This window comes from Pongo pygmaeus, chromosome 1 (genome assembly GCF_028885625.2).
Source record: "Pongo pygmaeus isolate AG05252 chromosome 1, NHGRI_mPonPyg2-v2.0_pri, whole genome shotgun sequence".
In the NCBI taxonomy this organism is placed as follows: Eukaryota; Metazoa; Chordata; class Mammalia; order Primates; family Hominidae; genus Pongo; species Pongo pygmaeus.
Window position 1 is genome coordinate 39,480,224 of NC_072373.2, and position 21,007 is coordinate 39,501,230.

Consider the following 21,007-nt stretch of genomic DNA (forward strand, 5'->3'; position numbering starts at 1 on the left):
AAAAGTGAACATAGCAGACCTGAGACTGCTATCCTTAGAAAAGCCTGCTAATAAGGTTGGCCCTTGGCTGGCATCTGGGAACTTGACCCTCAGAGTGGTCCCAGTCAACATTAATTGATAAAAGTAGTTTATTGTGCCTAGACTGTTTGTATAAATACTATGGTTTATGCTGAACTCGTAGATTCCTTTTGGAAATCTGCATTTTTTTTGCAAGCTAGGCAGAGGGTGCTTACATGGCAAGCCCTCAATGAAAACCTTGGGCTCTGAGTCTCTAATGGACTTTCCTAGGCAGGAAGATGGTATACATGTTGCTGCATTTTCATTGCTGAGGGAAGTGTGCTCTGTGTGACCCCTCATGACAGGGAGAGAGTACAAGGAAACTCAATTGCATTAGGATTCTTTCTGGGAAAAAGGATTCTTTTGGAATATAAATTGTAGGAGAGGATACTTTATTCCCAAGTTCATCGAAAAATAAACATAAGGGAATAACCAGAAAATGTTTAAAATGAACACTAATGCAAGAAACCCTTTTCTACTAGGTAACAAAAGCCTCAATAATAAAAGCAGTGTAATAGTGGTTCCAGAAAACACATATAGATGAATAGAAAGAAAAAAATATTAACTACAGAAACTGACTGTATTAGTCCATTTTCACACTGCTATAAAGAACTGCCCAAGACTGGATAATTTATAAAGAAAGGAAGTTTAATTGACTCACAGTTCTACACGGCTGGAAAGGCCTCAGGAAACTTACAATCATTGCAGAAGGGGAAGCAGGCACATCTTACACAGCGGCAGGTGGGAGAGAAGAGGAACTGTCGAACTCTTATAAATCCATTAGATCTCGTGAGAACTCACTCACTAACACGAGAACAGCATGGGGGAACCTGCCCCCATGATCCAATCACCTCCCACCTGGTCCCTCCCTTGACATGTGGGGATAATGGGGATTACAATTCAAGATGAGATTCAGGTGGGGACACAGAGCCAAACCATATCACTGACCCAAGCGTGTATAACAACTTAGCATATGAAAACAGTAGTATTGCAAATTGTCAGGGAAAATGAATTATCCAATAACTGGTATTGTACAGCTGGCTGATTAGTTAGAGATTAATATAAAGCTGGATGCTTCCCTCACACCTCTGACTGAAATAAATTACAAGTGGATGTAAACACTTACATGTTTAAAGAAGCCCATATTTTACAGTAATTAGAGATGCGCTGATGTGAACAACCAATTCTTTGAGGAAATCATCACCAAATCTGTCATTTCATCAGATTCATCACTCTCATTTTGTAGATGTATTTCTTAAAGGTTTGTTTCTGTTTACCTAACTTCTGGGGTTGAAATGTAGAAAAGATGAGTCATATTTCAGTTGATGTATGAAAACTGTCCTCTGTAGATATTTTTCCTCCTCATGAAAATGAGGAGGAATAATGTAACCAGAATAAATAACCAGAAAATTAATTTTATTGATCAAAAGATCCCAGCCATACATATTTTTATATATATAATTCATTTAGGTAAAATAAATACGTAAGCCAAAATTACTTAGTATATATCCCACTGCTCTGCCTAACTTTTAGGATGAAATAGGTCGACAAAACAAGAAAATTTCCCTCTTCCCTACCCTCCTTCCAACGGAAAAGACCTTAGGAGAGAGAAATCTAAACTAAATTGGCAATAGGACATTTTGTATAATACCTGGACCCTTACCAAAGAAACTATAGTGGATGGTATGTATGACACCAATTCTGTCAGGACCATCTCAGCAATCCATCTCTATTCCTCTTCTCTCAAGAATAAAAAAAGATTTTCTTTTTTACACACACCCTGGGCATCTCAACTACAATGTCTATTCTGAGTAAAAGAATGCCTAGACCACCTCCCTTGAACGAAGGACCAGGCAGATAAACAACATTCTAGTCTTTCTATTCCGGTAGCAATAAATGAACTTCTGTTCCGTTTCAATGTGATTTATTAAAGAGTCCATAACTCAACTGAATAATGCAGACGGGTTAGGAAAAACTGAAATAGGCTTTAAATTTCTGAAGTTGGTCCACAGACATCATTCTGTAAACACCTTAGTTTTACAATGGTAAAACTCCAACTCATACAGCCATTAGAGGAAGAAATAAGGGAAGAAGAAAATGACACTTTTAGATGGGTATTTCAGAGAAAGGAAAACTTAGTGAGGTACAGGATGGGCTCTCATAGCCTTCATCACCCATTTGCTCTCCATTTTTATTTGGATTACTCTAGATTCTTGCACTCCTATGACCTCCATAATATAATCTTGCCCTTTATCTCTTGAACTTCATTCCCCTTCAAAGACTGGGGGTCTGCTTTACTCTTAGGGTATATGTTAATTTATGGCAGCCTGAATTTGGAATACAAAACTAAAAATAACAAGCATGAGTCAATGCGGTAGGCTCCCTCCCTCTGGGTGCACATAAACCTCTCATTAAGAAGTTCAAAGAAGCTGAGAATGAATCAAAAAAAATATAGCTCCATGATTTCCACGTTCTACTAAATTGTAAATGAAACTGTCATGTTAATTATAGTAGCTAAAGCCCTATTCTCTGCTACTACCAAGGCTATATAAATTCACAACCTAATTGAAATTTCTTGAGCCAGGTTAAAAAAAAAAAAAAGCTTACAATGTACCCCAACAGGGCAGTTACAAAAATCTACTGGTCTCCTCAATTCAAGAATGTCCCTTAACAGTAGTGTCTAGAAGTCACTGAGCTATATCAAAAAAAAAAAGATATCTACCCTAAGAACCAGAAAAAATGAAAATGGCATAAATAAGAGAATCATATTATGACAATATTTTTTAAAATAATTAAAACTAAATTATACACTGAGAAAAAGAGCACTTTATTCATTACATACTGTTTAGTCACAAGAAAGAAAGAAAAGACAGACAATTATAATTTTTACATAATTTTTAGAATTTCTCATTTTAGAATTGGCATGTTGATCTAACAATAGGAGAAAAATTATTTTACTGGATTTGCATAGAAATTGAAGATGGAGGTCTGCTTATATGCCAACACCCAAAGATTCATGGTCAGAATTTTTCATACTAGGAGCCACTTCCTTGTTCAGAGATCAGCAAACTGTTTCCTACAGACATATGCCATTATTTAAATGAATTATAGGAACATTTTAGAAGGCTAACATTAGTAACTCAGTAGGTAGGTCTCATACATTCAAAGTCCTGAGTGTCAAACCACTGAAAGAATAAACAATAGAAACAATCAGGTCATGCCTTCCAGAATTCATACAAAAAAAAATACATCTGATTCATCTCTAATAAGAGTCTACAAGTTTCAAGACTGTCCCTACCTTCTTCAGTAAGATAATAATAACATGTACATACCAATTTACTGACTACAAAGGGTTTCATACACTTTATTTCACTTGATCTTCAGAGAAGTCTTGTGAGATTAGTACAGATAGCCTTAATAATGTCACCATTTTACAGAGGGGGAAACTGAGACTCAAAGAATTTAATGACTTTAGTTACCCAGCCTGGATGAAGCAAATTGGGAAATTTAATCCATATCTCCTTATTTCATAATCATGCACTCTTTCTACTAAATACTAGCTCTAATAAATACTAGAAAAAAGAAAAGTTACTTTATTGTTCTTCTACTCTGGACAATTAGAACTATAAAAGGCTTGAAAGTCAAGTTTGGTCACTAAGCAAGAAATTTGTACTTATCCCAGCCCCCAAAAGTCAGAATATAGTTCTACACCTTCACAAATTCTACATGAAAAATTCTCACCTACATTTCAGACACTTTTCTACTATGTTCCCAAAAGAAATAACTAAAACACCACCAAAAGAAGGAAGAGCCCATGATGCACTTGAGGGGGAAGAGAAAGAAAGAACAAATCTGTCTACCCAGCAAAAAGGGAGAATCCGAGGGTGTAGACAGTAAAATATAAACACCTAACTGGATTTCCATTTGTCCATAAAGTGACATCAGCCAACTCAAAGGAAAACAACAGCACATGCAGAAACATTCCCTTAGTTGCCATAAGTTTGGAAAAGCAGCACCAAGTTCAGCCTCTCCCCTAGCTCTAGTAACTGTAATCTACCTATTGTCTCCAAATTTTCATCTCTCACACCTTGTACTCTCTTATAAGTGTATTATTCTAATACAGTTGTGTATTAGGATAAGAAACTATCAGAATTGAACAGATACAAGGTATCTATTGTAGCTCCATAATTTGTAAACCTACCACTACCATGCACATCCTATGTCAACAATCATACAAGCCTTTGCTCTCAGATGAGTTACAACTACTCACTTTAAGATGTTAATTGATGAGGTTTAAGTTATTATTTGGGATCATATTTGAAAGGCCACCTAGACTAGTGATGAGCAGCATTCAAAAAACCACAGGTGGCCAACCTAGCTTCAAGACAATCTTTGATTCAAATGGGAGAAAAGACTGGAAAGCTGTTTTTTGCTACTACTTCTCAAGTATGCTCAGATATTTATATTTTAGTGGTTTAAATAAGTGACTTCCTTCTAGTCAAGGAAAAACATTGAAGGTAATAAATTTAAACATTCTATACATCTTCCCAGTGGATTCAGTAAAGTCATTTTTATTTTCAATGTTTATAAAAAGGCATATATTTATTTTTCCTAAATTGAAAAAACAAAGTTAACCACTGATCATCTCCTATTCTCTAACCACTACAGAGACTTTTTTCTACAATTTCCAAAAAACAGATTGTCATTCATACTGGGATATTACATGTTGATTTGTGAATACCCAATAAAGTAATGCCATAAAGATAAATTTAGTATATAAAAATACTAACAGGCCAGGACAATAAAGAGTCCTGTGCCATAAAACTACAAACCACCCTCCAGGTTAATATGACTTGGACATATTAACATATATTAGGATATACATTCACCTGTCTCAGGCATATCATTATTTTAATTTAGGTTCATAAAGACATAAAAAATCTAAAGTAATAAATATCAAAGGAATAGAATTTCAGGTAATGGAAACTTTTGCATAAAAAGAGGAGCTGGTTAAGAATAAAATACACTATGTAAGCAGATGCTTTTTTTATTCAGATAAAACACATATGCCACAACATTCACCAAAGTGCATAATTCAGTGTTCTGTAATATACTCATAGAGTTGTGCAACCACTATCTAATTTCAGAATCTTTTCATCACTCCCCAGAAAAACCCATACCTATTAGTAGTAACTCCCTATTCTCCCCTCCCCTAGCCCTGGCAACTACTAATCTATGTTCTGTCTCTATAGATTTGTCTATTCTACACATTTCATATGAATGAAATCCTATATACATGATATGTGGCCTTTTGTGTCTGGTTTCTTTCACTGTTTGCGAGTGAAACAATTTTTATGTCTGGTTTCTTTCTCTGTTTGCAAGGTTCATCAATGTTGTAGCTTGTATCAATAATTCATTTATTCTGGTGGATGAATAATATTCCATTGTGTCAATATGCCACATTTTATTTAGTTCATTCATCAGTTGATGGATATTTAGGTTGTTTCCCTTTTGGCTATTAAGAATAACGTTGCCAGGCCGGGTGTGGTGGCTCATGCCTGTAATCCTAACACTTTGGGAGGCCAAGGCAGGTGGATTGCCTGAGCTCAGGAGTTTGAGACCAGCCTGGCCAATGTGGTGAAACCCCGTCTCTACTAAAAACACCAAAAATTAGCTGGGTGTGGTGGCACGCACCTGTAGTCCCTGCTACTCAGGAGGCTGAGGCATGAGAATCACTTGAATCCAGGAGGCGGAGGTTGCAGTGAGCTGAGATCACACCACTGCACTCCAGCCTGATGACAGAGTGAGACTCTGTCTCAAAAAAAATAATAAAAAATTTTTAAAAAAAGAATAATCTTGCTGTGAATATTCATCTACAAATTTTTGTATAAACATATGTTTTCAGTTTTCTTGGGTATAGGCCTAGGAGTACAACTGCTGGGTTATATGGTAACTCTATTTTTTTTTAGGAACTTTGTAATTGTTTTCTAAAGTTGCTGTACCATTTTACATTCCCAGCAATAGATGGGAGTTCCAATTCCTCCACATCCTCGCCATCACTTGTTATTGTCCCATTTATAAGATCATGCTTAGTCAAGCAGTTGGAAGAGGATTACAGAGTATCCTTTTAGTTCTATTTTGTTTATTTTCCCGAGAAGCTGCCAAAGAAATAAAAAGTATAACTAGAAAAGATTAAAAAACTTATTATTTGAAGATGATATAACTGTCTACTGAGAAAACCCAAAATACCTATGGAAATAGTTAAATAGTTTAGCAACATAGCTACATATAACACTAATTTAGAAAAGTTAATTGCATTTCCCTTAACAAATTTCATTTAGTATAGCAACAAAAAATATAAGGTATCTAAACATATATCTAAAAAAATGCAAGATCATTATAGAGGAATTTTCAAAACCTTATTGAAAGGCATTAAACAAATGCAAAGATACACCATGTTCAAGAATAAGAAATCTCAGTATTTTAAAGACATCGTCTCCACATAGATCTAGAGATTCAATGTAACTCCTATTAAAATTCCAAAAAGGCTTTTTTTTTTTAAGGAACCTGACAAGCTGATTCTAAACTTTATATGGAAAATCGAAGGCCCAGAAATAGTTATTACATTACTGAAGAAGAAAAATAAGAAGAATTTGTCCTAATAGATAATAAGAATCACAACACTTCAATAATTAAGATAATGACACACTGTTAGGGAATAGGTAAATTGATTAATGGAACAGAAATAGACCAACTTGATAAAAACTTGACAGAGGTAGCAGAGGTGGCACTGCATATCAGTGGGAAATGTTTGGAATACTTAGTAAATTGTGCTGGAACTGCTACTTAACCATTAAAAAAATGAAATTAGGTTCTTAACCATATAAAAAATCAATTTCAGATGGATTAGTAAGATAAATATAAAAAGCAAGACTAAACCTCTGAAAGTAATAGAATTGCTATGATCTTAGGGGTAAGGAAGGATTTCCCCAAAACATCTCAAAAAGCACTAGAAAGACAGAGAGACAGAAGGAAGGAGAGGGAGAACGAGAAAAGAATGAAAAGAAAAAATATTAAGAAGTTAGACTAAATTAACATTAAAATTTTTGTTCATGAACATACCATAGACATTTCTGAGTATCTGAAAAAATGGAATCTGCCTAACTCATGTCTCCCAGTTTTACCTCCCCAAAACTGGATACAACAAGAAGGAAAAAGTAAATCTACAAAACACGAAGGAAAAAATCTACAGGCTGGGCGGGGTGGTTCACGCCTGTAATCCCAGCACTTTTGGGAGGCTGAGGTGGGTGGACCACCTGAAGTAGGGAGTTCAAGACAAGCCTGGCCAACATGGCGAAACCCAGTATCTACTAAAAATACAAAAATTAGCCGGGCATGGTGGTGCATGCCTGTAATCCCAGCTACTTGGGAGGCTGAGGCAGGAGAATCGCCTGAACCCAGGAGGTGGAGATTGCAGCAAGCCGAGATCATGCCATTGCACTCCAGCCTGGGTGACAAGAGCGAGACTGTCTCAAAAAAAAAAAAAAAAAAAAAAAGTAAAGCCACATAAAAACTATATTCTCAGAATAATTTGAATACGGAGAATGCTAATATCTCAAAATAAACACGAGTAAAAACAGAAAACTTACCAAATCATAAGGTGCAATCTCTCCTGCTCCCACCCCACCCAAACAAAAGGGAAAGGCTTTGGTGTAAACAAAGGAAGAGAAAAGCTACCAGAGAGACAGAAGAGAGAAGACAGCAATGGGGGCTAATGTTAGAAAGGAAAGTCCATGTTAAATCTGAAAATACTAACAATGGCAATAACAAAACTGAGTAGATGACAGCACAGCCTACAGGGAAGGAACTCTGAAAGTACATGTGAGTTACTTTCAGCATAACTCAGTCAGCCTAAGTTAGTTTCAAGCATAACTTAACAGGGTAGTTAGGCAGTCTTTGTACATAGCTTCTGCAGAAGAAAAAAAGGCAGAAGGGAAAAGGCCCTTCAGCAATTGGGTGGTGAAGGGGAAATGAAAAAAAAAAGGGGGTAGGGACCTAAGAGACAAAAGACAATCACAAAATCAGAGGATTCACAACCCCTAACCCTCCAAAACAAAACTAAACAAAACAAAACAACCCTATTACATCTTTCCATATCAATCTCCCCTTCTACCTAGCCTTAAATTTTCTCATTGAAGTCACACCTTTAAGTTATATACCTACCTCTAGAAGAAATTTATCCAGATGGTCACCATTAGCACATATAGAGCATCTAAGACTATGCCAAGGTAAGCACTTTATATTAGGGTAGATTAATTGATAAATGGCAGAATATACGTTGCTGTACTTCTTGGACTCACTGACTCACTAACACTTCCTAGCCTGTTTTGAAGTTACTATAGATGTAGCCCTGTGACTGAATTATTGACATGGTAATCTTAAGGAATGTACTTTCCTCCCAGGCCTATCCCATAAAAATCTCCTACACAAAATCTTCCTTTCCCCTTTTTTTTCCCCACACTCCCTGCTTAATGAAGATGAACATAGTAACCTCCAAAGCCACGTGCTGAAGATGCCAGAGCCACAAGCTAGGAGCCTGGATCCCTAAATCACTGCTGAAGGAGTGCTCTATGGCAACTAGAAATACCTGATTTAAACTTCACAAAAGAGAGAAATAAAACTCTATCCTGTTTGAGTCATTATTTGTTTGGGGTTTGTTCAGTGCCGCAGCTAACAGTACCTTGAGTAATACAATATGTTGACTAATTATTTCCTAGGGAAGCAGAAAAATCTTTTCTAGGGATAAATGATATAGGAGACGTATACTTCAATATAGGGGGAAGGGTGGTAGCAGAATAAAAATAAGAATGACAGAGAAATCAGAGTGGATTCTGAACCATGGTTAATGAGGAGTTAAGATGGGCGCTTACAATCTGAAAGAAGGGATATTTTAAGATGAAAACTATATAAAAAAGGAAATATAATTATGATATAATACGGCTTTACTGCAAACAATATTGATCATAAAAATCTAAGTTCTGAAAACTGACTTAACCAAAATTGAAATACAACTTAGGGAAATGAGATTTGAAGAAATGCATGGGAGGGTAACTTGGTTTCCATTTTCACAGGTCCACAGATAGAAAGGAATTTTGAACCACAATGGATTACACCCAGAGTCACACCCATACATAATGTAAGTGATTTAGATAATGAGACTTTTGAACTGATGATATTCAGATGACATTTTGGACTCCGAGTTGATACTATAATGTCTTTGTAGATCAGGGTAAGATATTTTTATTTGAGGTATAATGAGAATCCAATCCATAGAAAAATTTCAACAAGCAAAGTGGTTGGCCTGATTTACATTTTTGAAAATCACTAATACTTAGTGAAAGGAGATAAAAATGCAAGTAGGGAAACCAGTTAGAAAACTATGACAGTGATCTAGGCAAAAAACACAGAGAACTAGACTACAATGACAGCAGTAGGATGAAAAAAAGAGGATAAATTAAAAAATATACTTTGCAGGTAGAACTGATTGAACTTACCAATAAATTAAATGTGGACAATAATAATGAGGGAAATACAGCATGATTCTTAAGTTAGGAGTTGCATAACTGGGTAGATAGTGCTATTTATTAGCTGAGATGGAGAAAACTGAGGAAGGTATAGGCTCAGGTAAGAAAATCAAGACTCGCATTTTAAACATGTCAAGTTGTTACTCTAACAGACATCCAGATAGAAATATCAAGTAACTCATTTGATAAAAGATGAGGGAAGTCAGACAGCCAAGAACTGGATTTATAAATTTGTGTGGCATTTAAAACAACAGAACTAGATAAAATCAAACAGAGTAAAAGATGGAAAAACGAAGTAAGCCCAGGACCAAATCCCTGGTACATGACATAATCAGAGGCCTGACAGGGCAGAGAGGTTAGCAAAAGAGAAACATCCAAAGAGGTAAAAAGAAGTTGTGATGTCTAGCCGAGTGTGGTGGCTCATGCTGGTAATCCCAGAATATGGGGAGGCTGAGGTGGACAGATCACTTGAGGCCACGAGTTCGAGACCAGCCTGGCCAACATGGTGAAACCCTATCTCTACTAAAAATAGAAAAATTAGCCGGGCATGGTGGCGTGCGCCTGTAATCCCAGCTACTTGGGAGGCTGAGGCATGAGAATAGCCTGAACCCAGGAGGCAGAGGTTGCAGTGGGCCAAGATCGTACCACTGCATTCCAGCCTGGGAGACAGTAAGAATCTGTCTTTCAAAAAAAAAAAAAAGAGAAAGAAAAAAGGAGATTGTGAAGTCAGAGATGTCATTTCATTAGAATAATCACTGATACTAATTATAATTACTCTACATAACTTTCATATGATCTACTCTATGGAAGTCTAGTATAAAATGCAAAAAGCTTTAGCCCAGAGCATTAATTCCAAAAATATTCAAATACTTATGAAATATTCACTGTACTGAATGCTGAGAGGATAAACAGATTCAGATACTTTTCCATGTCATGCCTATGGTGTGAATAAATTTTTAAATGCAGAATTAAAATTCTATAGATAAATGGAAGAGAGTGAAAAAGCTAGACTAATATAGAGAAATCTGGGCAAAGCATACTTTGAGAACTACCTGGATAGGAATAGAGACAGCAATAAAGAACAACAACAATAAAGAAGTCATGATAAAAAAAGATATATTCACACCATTCTCTATCCTTATCTAATTTTCTCCATTGTAGCTTTCTGTTCCCTTTGTAGCCACAAAAGACCCCCTAAACATTTTCGTTTTCTTACTTCTAGCTGTCTCTATTCCTGTCTTGATTCTCTTTTCACCTGACCACACCTTTAACAGCTTTTGATTCCAACTATCTTTACTGTGTCTTTGGCTATCCCATCAAATTAAAAGTTTCAAAAAGTTTTAGTGGGACTGGATAATAACTATAAAATTATTTTAAGCATTTTTAGTAATTCTGGATTTATACATATAGCAGAAAACTAAAAACGTTTATGTAGAGAAATAAAACAATGCATAAATTTGTCTATCCCCTACCTCCATTTTAGGTAAGAAGCACAAATCAACAATAGTTATAGCATGAGAATCACAATCCTAAATTTGAGATTTCATGAAACTGACTTCAATTTCCTCCTTTGTGGTACTAGAGGAAAGGTATATGGAAAAACTATAATAAAGGAAGAAGATTTTAAATGAACAGCAATTGTATGTAATGACTCACAGATAAACTAGTATGACCATGTCAACAATAGTCACATAAATTCACCTAAAAAGGATTAAAAATTTTTTCAAGTCTAAAGAAGCTGAGGCTTTTCAGAGCTGTTAAAGACTTACTGAAAATATGCTGACATTTTCCTGCCATGCCTCTCATACCCAGGTATCACAAATAATGACACTGCTCCAAACTTCCGTAAAGTGAAATATTAGGGATGGGAGGAGTGCTGTTAGTTGGCTAGACTCAGGAGGGCCAAGTGAGTTTGAAGAGAGATGCAAGAAAAGAAAGTGCCCCAAGTTTAAAAAGAGACAAGAGTAGTAAATTTATGAGGATTTCTTCCCTTGACCTCCCCAGGAATATCTTTCCTTCAATCATTTCATAGATTTGTGATTACTTATAAGGAGTTGTGGGGACTCCCAAGGTTCTCCTGATTCTTCCAAATCTAGAGAATACCTGATTCCTTGCCTCCCACCTAGTAACTGAATTACCTTTCCTGGGGCCACTTTGTTGAACCACCCAGTTGTCAGGTGGCTCCTTCTAAGGAAGCATAGACAGTTGTTGGTGTCAAAGGATGTTGTGGTCTTTGGATATGTTCCCGATTTGAATTTCAACCAACTCCTCACATCTCTCTGATGGGGTACAGTAATAGAACAGAAGTCAATGGGAGATCAGCATGCACTCAGATTCCAGATTCTGAAAGGGAACAAAAATCAAACCCTCCATTCTTTGCCTCGTCACCATGTCTAACAACCAATATGCTAGAAACCAGGCTTTATTAGCCCATCAAAACTAAATATAAAGCAACAACTCTCAATAATCACATAATAAGTAATATGCACTTTACTAATGCTTAAGTCTGTAAGACAAATGTTAATATTTACTAAAATTTACACTTTATAAATACAAATTATCCGCCATCCTACTAAAATCTATTATACACTTTGAAAGTATTCATTTAGTATTTAAATAGCCATGCAGAGCAATGACTTACCTTTTCTAATACAGATAAGTTCATGTACTCCACAGGTTCTCTCTCCACCTATTAAAAAAAGTTTATGGGAAGTTAAAAACATAGAAAGTAGCATGAATTTGACTGTTACAAAGAATCATTTTAAATTAGCACCTAAAAGTGACCTCAGAAAAAGTTTCCCTAACTCTTCTCTTTATACTTAACTAAATGAATATGACAGCCTGATATCAGAATTTTCTGGAACAACCCAGAAATTAGGTCTTAGGAAGTCTCGGAATGAAGACACTTCATTCAAGTATGCGATTTTGAATGGCAAGCTTCTCAACAGCAGAAATCACATCAACATTTCCCAAGCATCTCTTCACATCGGCTAGAAGGAAAGACTGTAAGAGAGGACCCACTTTTGTATCTGAGCCTTAACATACACACAGGTAAGTTACTGAAAGGTCAATCCTGTAAAGTTACTATTTATATTTTATCATATATGCTCATATTATATATTCTCCAACAACCCACTATTATAAATTTGTAAAACAAATTTAATAGTATGATGATAAAAACAAACAACTTTAAAAATTATTTTGATTATTCTTTTTTGGAAAAAGTCTTTTGAAATGTTTCTTTTTTAAAAAATCTCTACTTATTGGGCCAAAAACCAAAAATACAGAAAAGTGCACAAATATATAAAACTTTCATGTAATTGTCACAAAGTAAGCACCTGAGTTGCTAAAAACCAAGGCAAGAACCAGAACTTTGCTGGCATTCCAGGAGTCCTTTACTCATCTTCCTAGGCACTACTTTGTGCCCCAGAAGTACCTGATCTCCTGAGTGCTATCATTACAGCTTGGTTTTGTCTGCTTAAAGAATTTATACAAGTGGAATTGTTAAGTGGGCATTTTTGAGTCCTGCTTCTTTCAATATTAGGTTGGTAAGATCAAACTATTTTATTACTTGTAGTTGTGGCTTATTCCTTTTCATTTCCATATAGAATTCCATTGTGTATAAATATACATATATATACACATATTCATGCATACATATGCATAAATTTCAATTCTGTCGTTCATAAACATTTGGATTGATTTGGGTTTGCTATGACTAATTTTGCTATGAACCTTTTTATATAACATATGTCTCTTTGTTTCCCACATGTGTGCTGCGTGTGCCTTTCTTCTAAATGTATTCCGAGGAGAACAGCTGGATTTATGGGGCAAGTGCATGTTTAACTTTAAAAGATAATGGCACATGGTGGAAATGGATAAAGAAAATGTGGTAAATATATGCGGTGGAATACTATGCAGTCTAAAAAAAAGAAGGAAAGTCTGTCATGTGCAACAACATGGATGAACCCGGAGGACATTATGCTAAGTGAAAGAAAGCAGACACAGAAGGACAGATACTGCATGATCTCACTTGTATGTGGTATCTACAAAAGTCAAATTCACAGATGTAGAGTAGAATGGTGGTTACCAGAGGTGGGAGAGAAGAAGGGAATGGAGAGGGGCAGGATAGGAAAAGGGGAGATACTGCAAAGGGTACAAAGTTTCAGATAGATGAGGAGTTTTAGAGATCTACTGCACAGCATGGTGACTACAGTTATTAATAATGTGTTGTATATTTCAAAATTGCTAATAGACCTTAAATGTTCTCACCACAAAAAAGGCGAAGTGACTGATATGTTAATTAGCTTGATTTAATCATTTCACAATGTATACATATATCAAAACATCACATTGTACCCCATAAATACATACTTTGAATATTCTAATTTATTATAAGACTAATTTTATTAGTTACTACTATATAGATATATTTCTTTCACTCAGAAGCGCGTCATTACTTTAATGTAAGCTGAATAAAATTTTGTAGTGTTCCATATATGTATGACCTTATAATTATGTTGGGAATTACTTTTAAACTTTCCATAATGAAAATACTAAATCATCATTTCAGTTTAGCATAGAAGCTTATTATAAACAGCTTGGTTATAAGAAACAGAAATATCCTACAGAAATAACATGAGAAGTAAAAACCATGATATCCACTAAAAAAAGTAGGTCATCTGAGAAGCAAGCTAAAAAAACTAGAAAATAGTATTTCTATCAGCAAAGTAGGTTAGATCTTCATTCTGACTTGGTTGTAACAATGGCATTGCTTCTTTCTTATTAAAAATACAGAATAACCACTGATTATCAGGAAGATAGGCTTTGCAAGAAGAAACACCTAACTTAAAGCTATGGATATAAACGAATTATTCAGCAAAACCCCAGTGTAAAAAATAGAGTGTTAATTGGAGTATTACCCACAGATCACTTGCTGAAAGGCTAGAATGAAATATACCTACGTACTACAGTTCTTTCCAGTTGAGGAGATGCTAGTCCAATGACTGGATATTTACCAAATTATGACAAAAAGCTGTTTTTGAGACATTAGAAGGATTATGTAATAAAAATAACATAACTATAATGTATTAATATATTGAGACCTATGATGTTTTCATAGGTTACTTAGAAATATTCTCCATACATATTAAGGCTTATTCTCTAGAAGTTACACACGTAACTTAATTTGAGTTACATAGTTAATTCATGTAAAAAGGCTGTACTTTTTAAAGCCTGTAATTAGAACTAAACTCTCCCCCGTATTTAATATAAATTGATTAGGTTTTACCACATACACCTAATCTTAACTGTAACAGCATTATTTTTACAAGGCTTAGTATGTACAGTAACAATAAAAACTACTACATTCTAAGACGTTTATCAGAACTGCAGAATGACAACGAAAGCCAATTCCCACTTTTAAAAGCATTCAATTTATCTATATTATATAAAAGAACCTCTTAAATTTTTTAAGTTACTCGAATAATCACTATATTTCAAATTTACAGTCAACTAGCTCCCAAATTTGTCCAAGTACCCACAAAAGTCAAACAAGCAAATAAGACTATGCATGACCTTTCTTGATATTTGTCCCCTAAATTCTAACCAACAAATAAGACTTCACTGATGTACATGTGGAACTCAAAAGCAATCACTATTCTTATGAAAACGAACAGGAATACTAAGGATACATTCCAGACAATAAAATAAAATTCAAGAAAACCCTGCTTTTCAAAATACAAAAGAAGAAATATAAAAAAGTCATATAAATTTATTACATTATTGGAAACTGAAATTGAGTGTTTTTTTTTTTTTTTTTTTGAGACGGAGTCTCACTCTGTCGCCAGGCTGGAGCGCAGTGGCGCAATCTCAGCTCACTGCAACCTCTGCCTCCCGGGTTCAAGCAATTCTCCTGCCTCAGCCTCCCGAGTAGCTGGGACTACAGGCACACACCACCATACCCAGCTAATTTTTGTATTTTTAGTAGAGACGGGGTTTCACTATGTTGCCCAGGATGGTCTCGATCTCTTGACCTCATGATCCGCCCGCCTCCGCCTCCCAAAGTGCTGGGATTACAGGCATGAGCCACCACGCCCAGCCTAGTGTTCCTTTTATCCCCCATCCTTCCTAAGACTGGGAAGAGTGTAAGGAAAAAAACATGCATTCTCTAGGTTAAGTGTACATTTTTTAATGTATATGTCTGTTTGAAAGTCAAAGGCTTAAATTTTCAGTTAGAGATATGTTGAACTTTGTACAAATTTTATGTCTATTTTGTCTTGAAAAGTAAATCTGAAAAGTTTCCAAAAGAAATGTTAAATTTGTAATCAGGAGGCAAGAAAGACACTGCAGACATACCTTGACTCAGATGTGGTGGTTATCCAAAAAGTGGTGTACTGCTTTTAACAGTGTAATGCACAAGAGGGAATGCTTACTTGGTCACTTAGCCAGTATCTTTGGAAAGAGATTAATCTTCCACTAAAATAAATAATCACCCCCAAAATGAACTCCTGTATAAATACAATTTTCCACACATCAAATTTAATTCAAGAAAATGAAGACTGGGACACCATATTAGAATGACAGAACAGAAGACACTAGAACTCAGAACTACATTTATCTAGTTCATAATTTTATAGATAAATGGAGACGCCCAAAAGTTAAAGTTGCTCAAGGTCACTAGTTAATTGTCAGAAAAAAAAAAAAGAACATTATGTTTAATGTATTTTGGAAAGTAAATATTGATTTTTCCTCATTTTTATGAAAAAATGAAAGTTATGAAATTGTTTTCCAATCCTTTAAGGTAACTTAAATAGAACTGCATAAAAACTATACTTGGAGATAATACTAGCATTGCTTTTGAAATAATCATCTCAGCAACATGGAAAGGAGAAACAGATAGAAAATGACAAGCTTAGTCAAAGTTACCATCTTTTCCCTCAGGCAAACCCATGTAGGAGCAAAATGTAAACGGGCATAATCCTCTACAATTGGCATAAGGGGTGTAAGAGAAAATAGATGTGTGTGGGCACACACGTGTGCTGTGATTGTGTGCAAGTATGTTTGTGTATGAATATACACATAAGTGTGAGTGTAATTGGAAACTGGGATTTTAAAAAAATACACAAGAGGATCATTACAACATATGTACATGTTTACACATGTTTACAGAAGGAAAATATGTAGTTACATGGCAGCCCCATCGAAATACATCCAGGTACAGGCATACCTCAGAGATATCAACGGGTTTGACTCCCAACCACTGCAATAAAGTGTATATCGCAATAAAACAAGTCACATAAACTTTTTGGTTTCCCAGTGCATACAAAAGTTACGTTTACACTAGCCTGTAGTCTATTAAGTGTGCAATATCATTGTGTCTTAAAAACTGTATGATCTTAATTTAAAAATAATTTATTGCTAAAAAAATTATTGATTGTCTAGGCCTTCAGCAAGTCCTATCTTTTTGCTGGCAAAGGGTCTCGCCTTGATGTTGACGACTGTGAACCCATCAGGATGATGGTTGATGAAGGTTGGGGTGGCTGTGGCAATTTCTTAAAATTAGACAATGAAGTTTACCACACTGATGGATTCTTTCTTTCATGGAAGATTTCTCTGTAGCATGCAATGCTGTTTGATAGCATTTTACCCACAGTAGAACTTTAAAAACTGGAGTCAATCCTCTCAAACCCTACAGTTTATCAACTAAGTGTATATAATATTCTAAACCCTTTGTCATTTCAACAATGTTCATAGCAGCTTCACCAGTAGTATATTTCATCTCAAGAAACCACTTTGTTCATCCATATAAGCAACTCCTCATCCGTTCAAGTTTTATCATGAGATTCCAGCAATGTAGTCACATATTCAGGCTCCACTTCTAATTCTAGTTCTCTTGCTAGTTCCACCTCATCTGTAGTGACTTCCCCCACTTAAGTCTTGAGCCTCTCAAAGTCATCCATGATAGTTGGAATCAACTTCTCCCAAACTCCTATTAATGTTGATATTTTGGCCTCCTCTAATGAATCACAAATGTTCTTAATGGCATCTGGAATGATCAATCCTTTCCAGAAAGTTTTCAATTTACTTTGCCAGGTCCATCAAAGGAATCACTATCTATGGCAGCTATAGCCTTACACAATATATTTCCTAAATAATAAAGCTTGAAAGTCTTAATTAATCCTTGATCCATGAGCTGCAGAATAAATGTTGTATTAGCAGGCATGAAAACAATCTTCCTCTCCTTGTACATCTCTATCAGAGCTCCTGGGTGAGCAGATGCCTTGTCAATGAGCAGTAACATTTTGAAAGGAATCTTTTTTCTGAGTAGGACTCAACAGCAGACTCAAAATATTCAATAAACCATGCTGTAAACAGATGTTCTGTCATTTAAAACCCAAAATTTTAGGCTTCGTTTTCCATTTGAAGAGCACACACAGAGCACATTCAGCATCCTTAAGACCCCAAGGATTTTCAGAATTGTCAATGGGCGCTGGCTTCCACTTAAAGTCACCAGATGCATCAGCCCCTAACAAGAGAGTCAGCCTGTCCTTTGAAGCTTTGAAGCCAGGCATTGACTTCTCCTCTCTAGCTATGAAACTCTTAGATGGCATCCTCTTCTAACAGGCTGTTTCACCTACAATGAAAATCTGTTGTTTAGTGTAGCCACCTTCATCAATGATCTCAGCTAGATCTTATGGATAACCTGCTACAGCTTCTCTATCAGCACTTGCTGCTTCACCTCACACTTTTTTATGTTATGGACATAGCTTCTTTCTAAACCTTATGAACTAACCTCTGCTGGCTTCCAACTTTTCTTCTGCAGCTTCTTCACTTCTCTCAGCATTCATAGAATTGAATAGAGTGAGGGACTTACTCTGGATTAGGCTTTGGCTTTAGAGAATGTTGTGGCTGGTTTGATCTGCCATCCAGACCACTCAAACTTCTCCATATCAGCAATAAGGCTGTTAAGCCTTCCTGTCACTCATGTGTTCACTACAGCAGGTAGCACTGTTAATTTCCTTCAAGAACTTTTCCTTTGCATTCACAACTTCACCTACTGGCACAAAAGGCCTAGCTTTTGGCCAGTCTCAGCTTTTAACATGCCTTCCTCACTAGGATTAATCATTTCTAGCTTTTGATTTAAAGTGAGAGACATGTGACTCTTCCTTTCATTGAACATTTGTAGGGTTATTAATTGTTGTGTCTCAGGGAATAGGGAAGCCTAAGGAAAGGAAGAGAGACTGAGGGAATAACTGATTGGTGGAACAATCAGAACACATACAACATTTATCAACTAAGTTTGCCATCTTATATTGGCATGGCTCGTAGCGCCCAAAACAATTACAATAGTAGCATCAAAGATCACTGATCACGGATCATCATAACAAATATAATAATAATGAAAAAGTTTCAAATATTACAAGAATTACCAAAACGTGACACAGAGACACAAGGTGAGCACATGCTGTTGAAAAAATTGTGCCAATAGATTCGTTCAACAGAGTTACCACAAACTTTCAATTTGTAAAAAATGCAAATTTGTGAATTTACAACAAAATGAAGTGCAAGGAGGTATGCCTGTACACAAAAATGGAATTAAACCCCAAAATTTAGTTCCTTTAAAATGGATCTAAGAGTCCTTTTCAAAATCAACTGTATTTTGTCTACCATATTTATTCTGACCATTAGCCTAAATCACCACAATTTACAGATTCTACTTATTTCTTCTTGGTCAAACACTGAAAGGCTACTTTAGAAATGTCTTAAATTCCATCTCATCTAAAGATTCTTCTCCAAAGCACATGCATTAGTCAGAGTCTTTAAATGATCACCTAACTTACATTTATAAACTCTTTTATAGCTAATCCTTATGCAGACACCTACACTGTACATCATAAGCGTGAAACTACCGATGCAACTCCCCCCAACCAACTTAATCCACTTAGACCATCGTCACTAATCTCTAGACATCTTTTAGTTTTGTCCCTAATTAGACCATTCAAGGAATAATACCAATTTTGGTCACCAATTTAAAACACAGTGTTACATAAAGATCATTGCTTCTGAATTGAGTCAGACTTCAATTCTAAAGTCAGCATCACCTAGTACTGTCTTTGCAAACCTGTGCTTGTTACTTAACCTTTGGAGTAAGTAAAAATAATAGCTAAAGTAATTTATAAAATAGTAATAACCACCTCAGGACAGAAAATAGCTTTCATCTCGTATACTAATTCTGATGGATTGGGAGTAGCTGCTGGAGTGAGGGTGGAGGGTAGTGTTGCCAAGGACTCTGAAACCAAGTCCACAAATGGCAGGAAAAAAGATGTCTTAATAAAACAGATGTCTGCTGCAGACCACAGAGGGAGAAGCGGTGCTATTCATGATTGAGAAAATGAATATATGTTGCCTGGCCCATGGCAAGCACCCAAAAAAAGTTAATTCCCTTCGCATTCTTCACCAAGTAGAATATAAAATTCAAAGAAATTCAGGCTCTGGAGATGTTTTCTTCTCTTCTACAGTTATCATTGAATTTCAAGCATTCTCCCATGCAAATATTCCAAAATAAATGTTAACTTTCTCATACTTCTTAACCTGTCCTCTTTTTTGAATTTTTTCTTTAAAAAAGAGAAAAAAAAAAAAAAAACCTTCAGGCCTCCAACCCTCTGGGAGTTATCCTCCCAAATTGGAATTCCTTTACTTTTTGCTGTTGCTATGCAATTACTGCAGAATTAAAATAGTCTGAAAAAGTCAAGTCCTTTCTATATTTTTACAAACTCATTTTATCTATATTTCTATTAAATAGCAGCCTACACTTTGAAACACATACTACCCCTCCAGCATCACATAAAATAAACTAGATCTTATTCACAACAATATCTCAGAACACTTTATAATTTACAAAGCATGCTAAATATGGTATCTCATTTGATCCACATAAGTTCCTATGAATGTATTCAATAGTCTTTTCTAAGAGGTATAAATTTTATCTTATAAAATTAAATTTACTGTTCACAAATTAATCCATTTTTCCAACTTTTGAGCTACTCTTTAATTCGTTTAGTCAATTATGTTTTTGACTGCTAGATGCTCATTAATGTAACACAATAAAACTTTAAGTATGTGCTCACAAAAAATTCTACTTAAGTGAATTTTCTAGTCAACCAAGAATAAAACAAAACCTTTTTTTTTTACTTCTGCACCAGATCATTTTTTAAAGCTACTAATATGCATTACTGCATTAAGTTCAGAATACTGAAGATAATTTAATATTCATTAAAACTTCTATCTCATGATGACTCAAAATAATATCTTGAATACCAATTCTAACATAGTCCTAAAAATGTGAAAATAAGAAATTGTTCTGA

The 21,007-nt window shown here is 35.4% G+C and overlaps 1 protein-coding gene across 4 annotated transcripts in view; it reads right to left on the reverse strand.

Moving 5' to 3' along the window:
- SYT14 (synaptotagmin 14) overlaps window positions 1-21,007 on the reverse strand; it is a 234,118-nt gene that overhangs the window by 207,263 nt on the left and 5,848 nt on the right. For 2 of the 4 annotated variants that reach the window (XM_054480386.2, XM_054480397.2), the window contains exon 2: window positions 12,283-12,330. In XM_054480386.2, coding sequence (XP_054336361.1) covers window positions 12,283-12,330 — 48 coding nt within the window. Of the gene's footprint in view, window positions 1-1,183; window positions 1,291-11,779; window positions 11,985-12,282; window positions 12,334-21,007 lie in introns of those variants that run through there. The other 2 variants (XM_063672457.1, XM_063672465.1) reach the window with 2 other exon arrangements.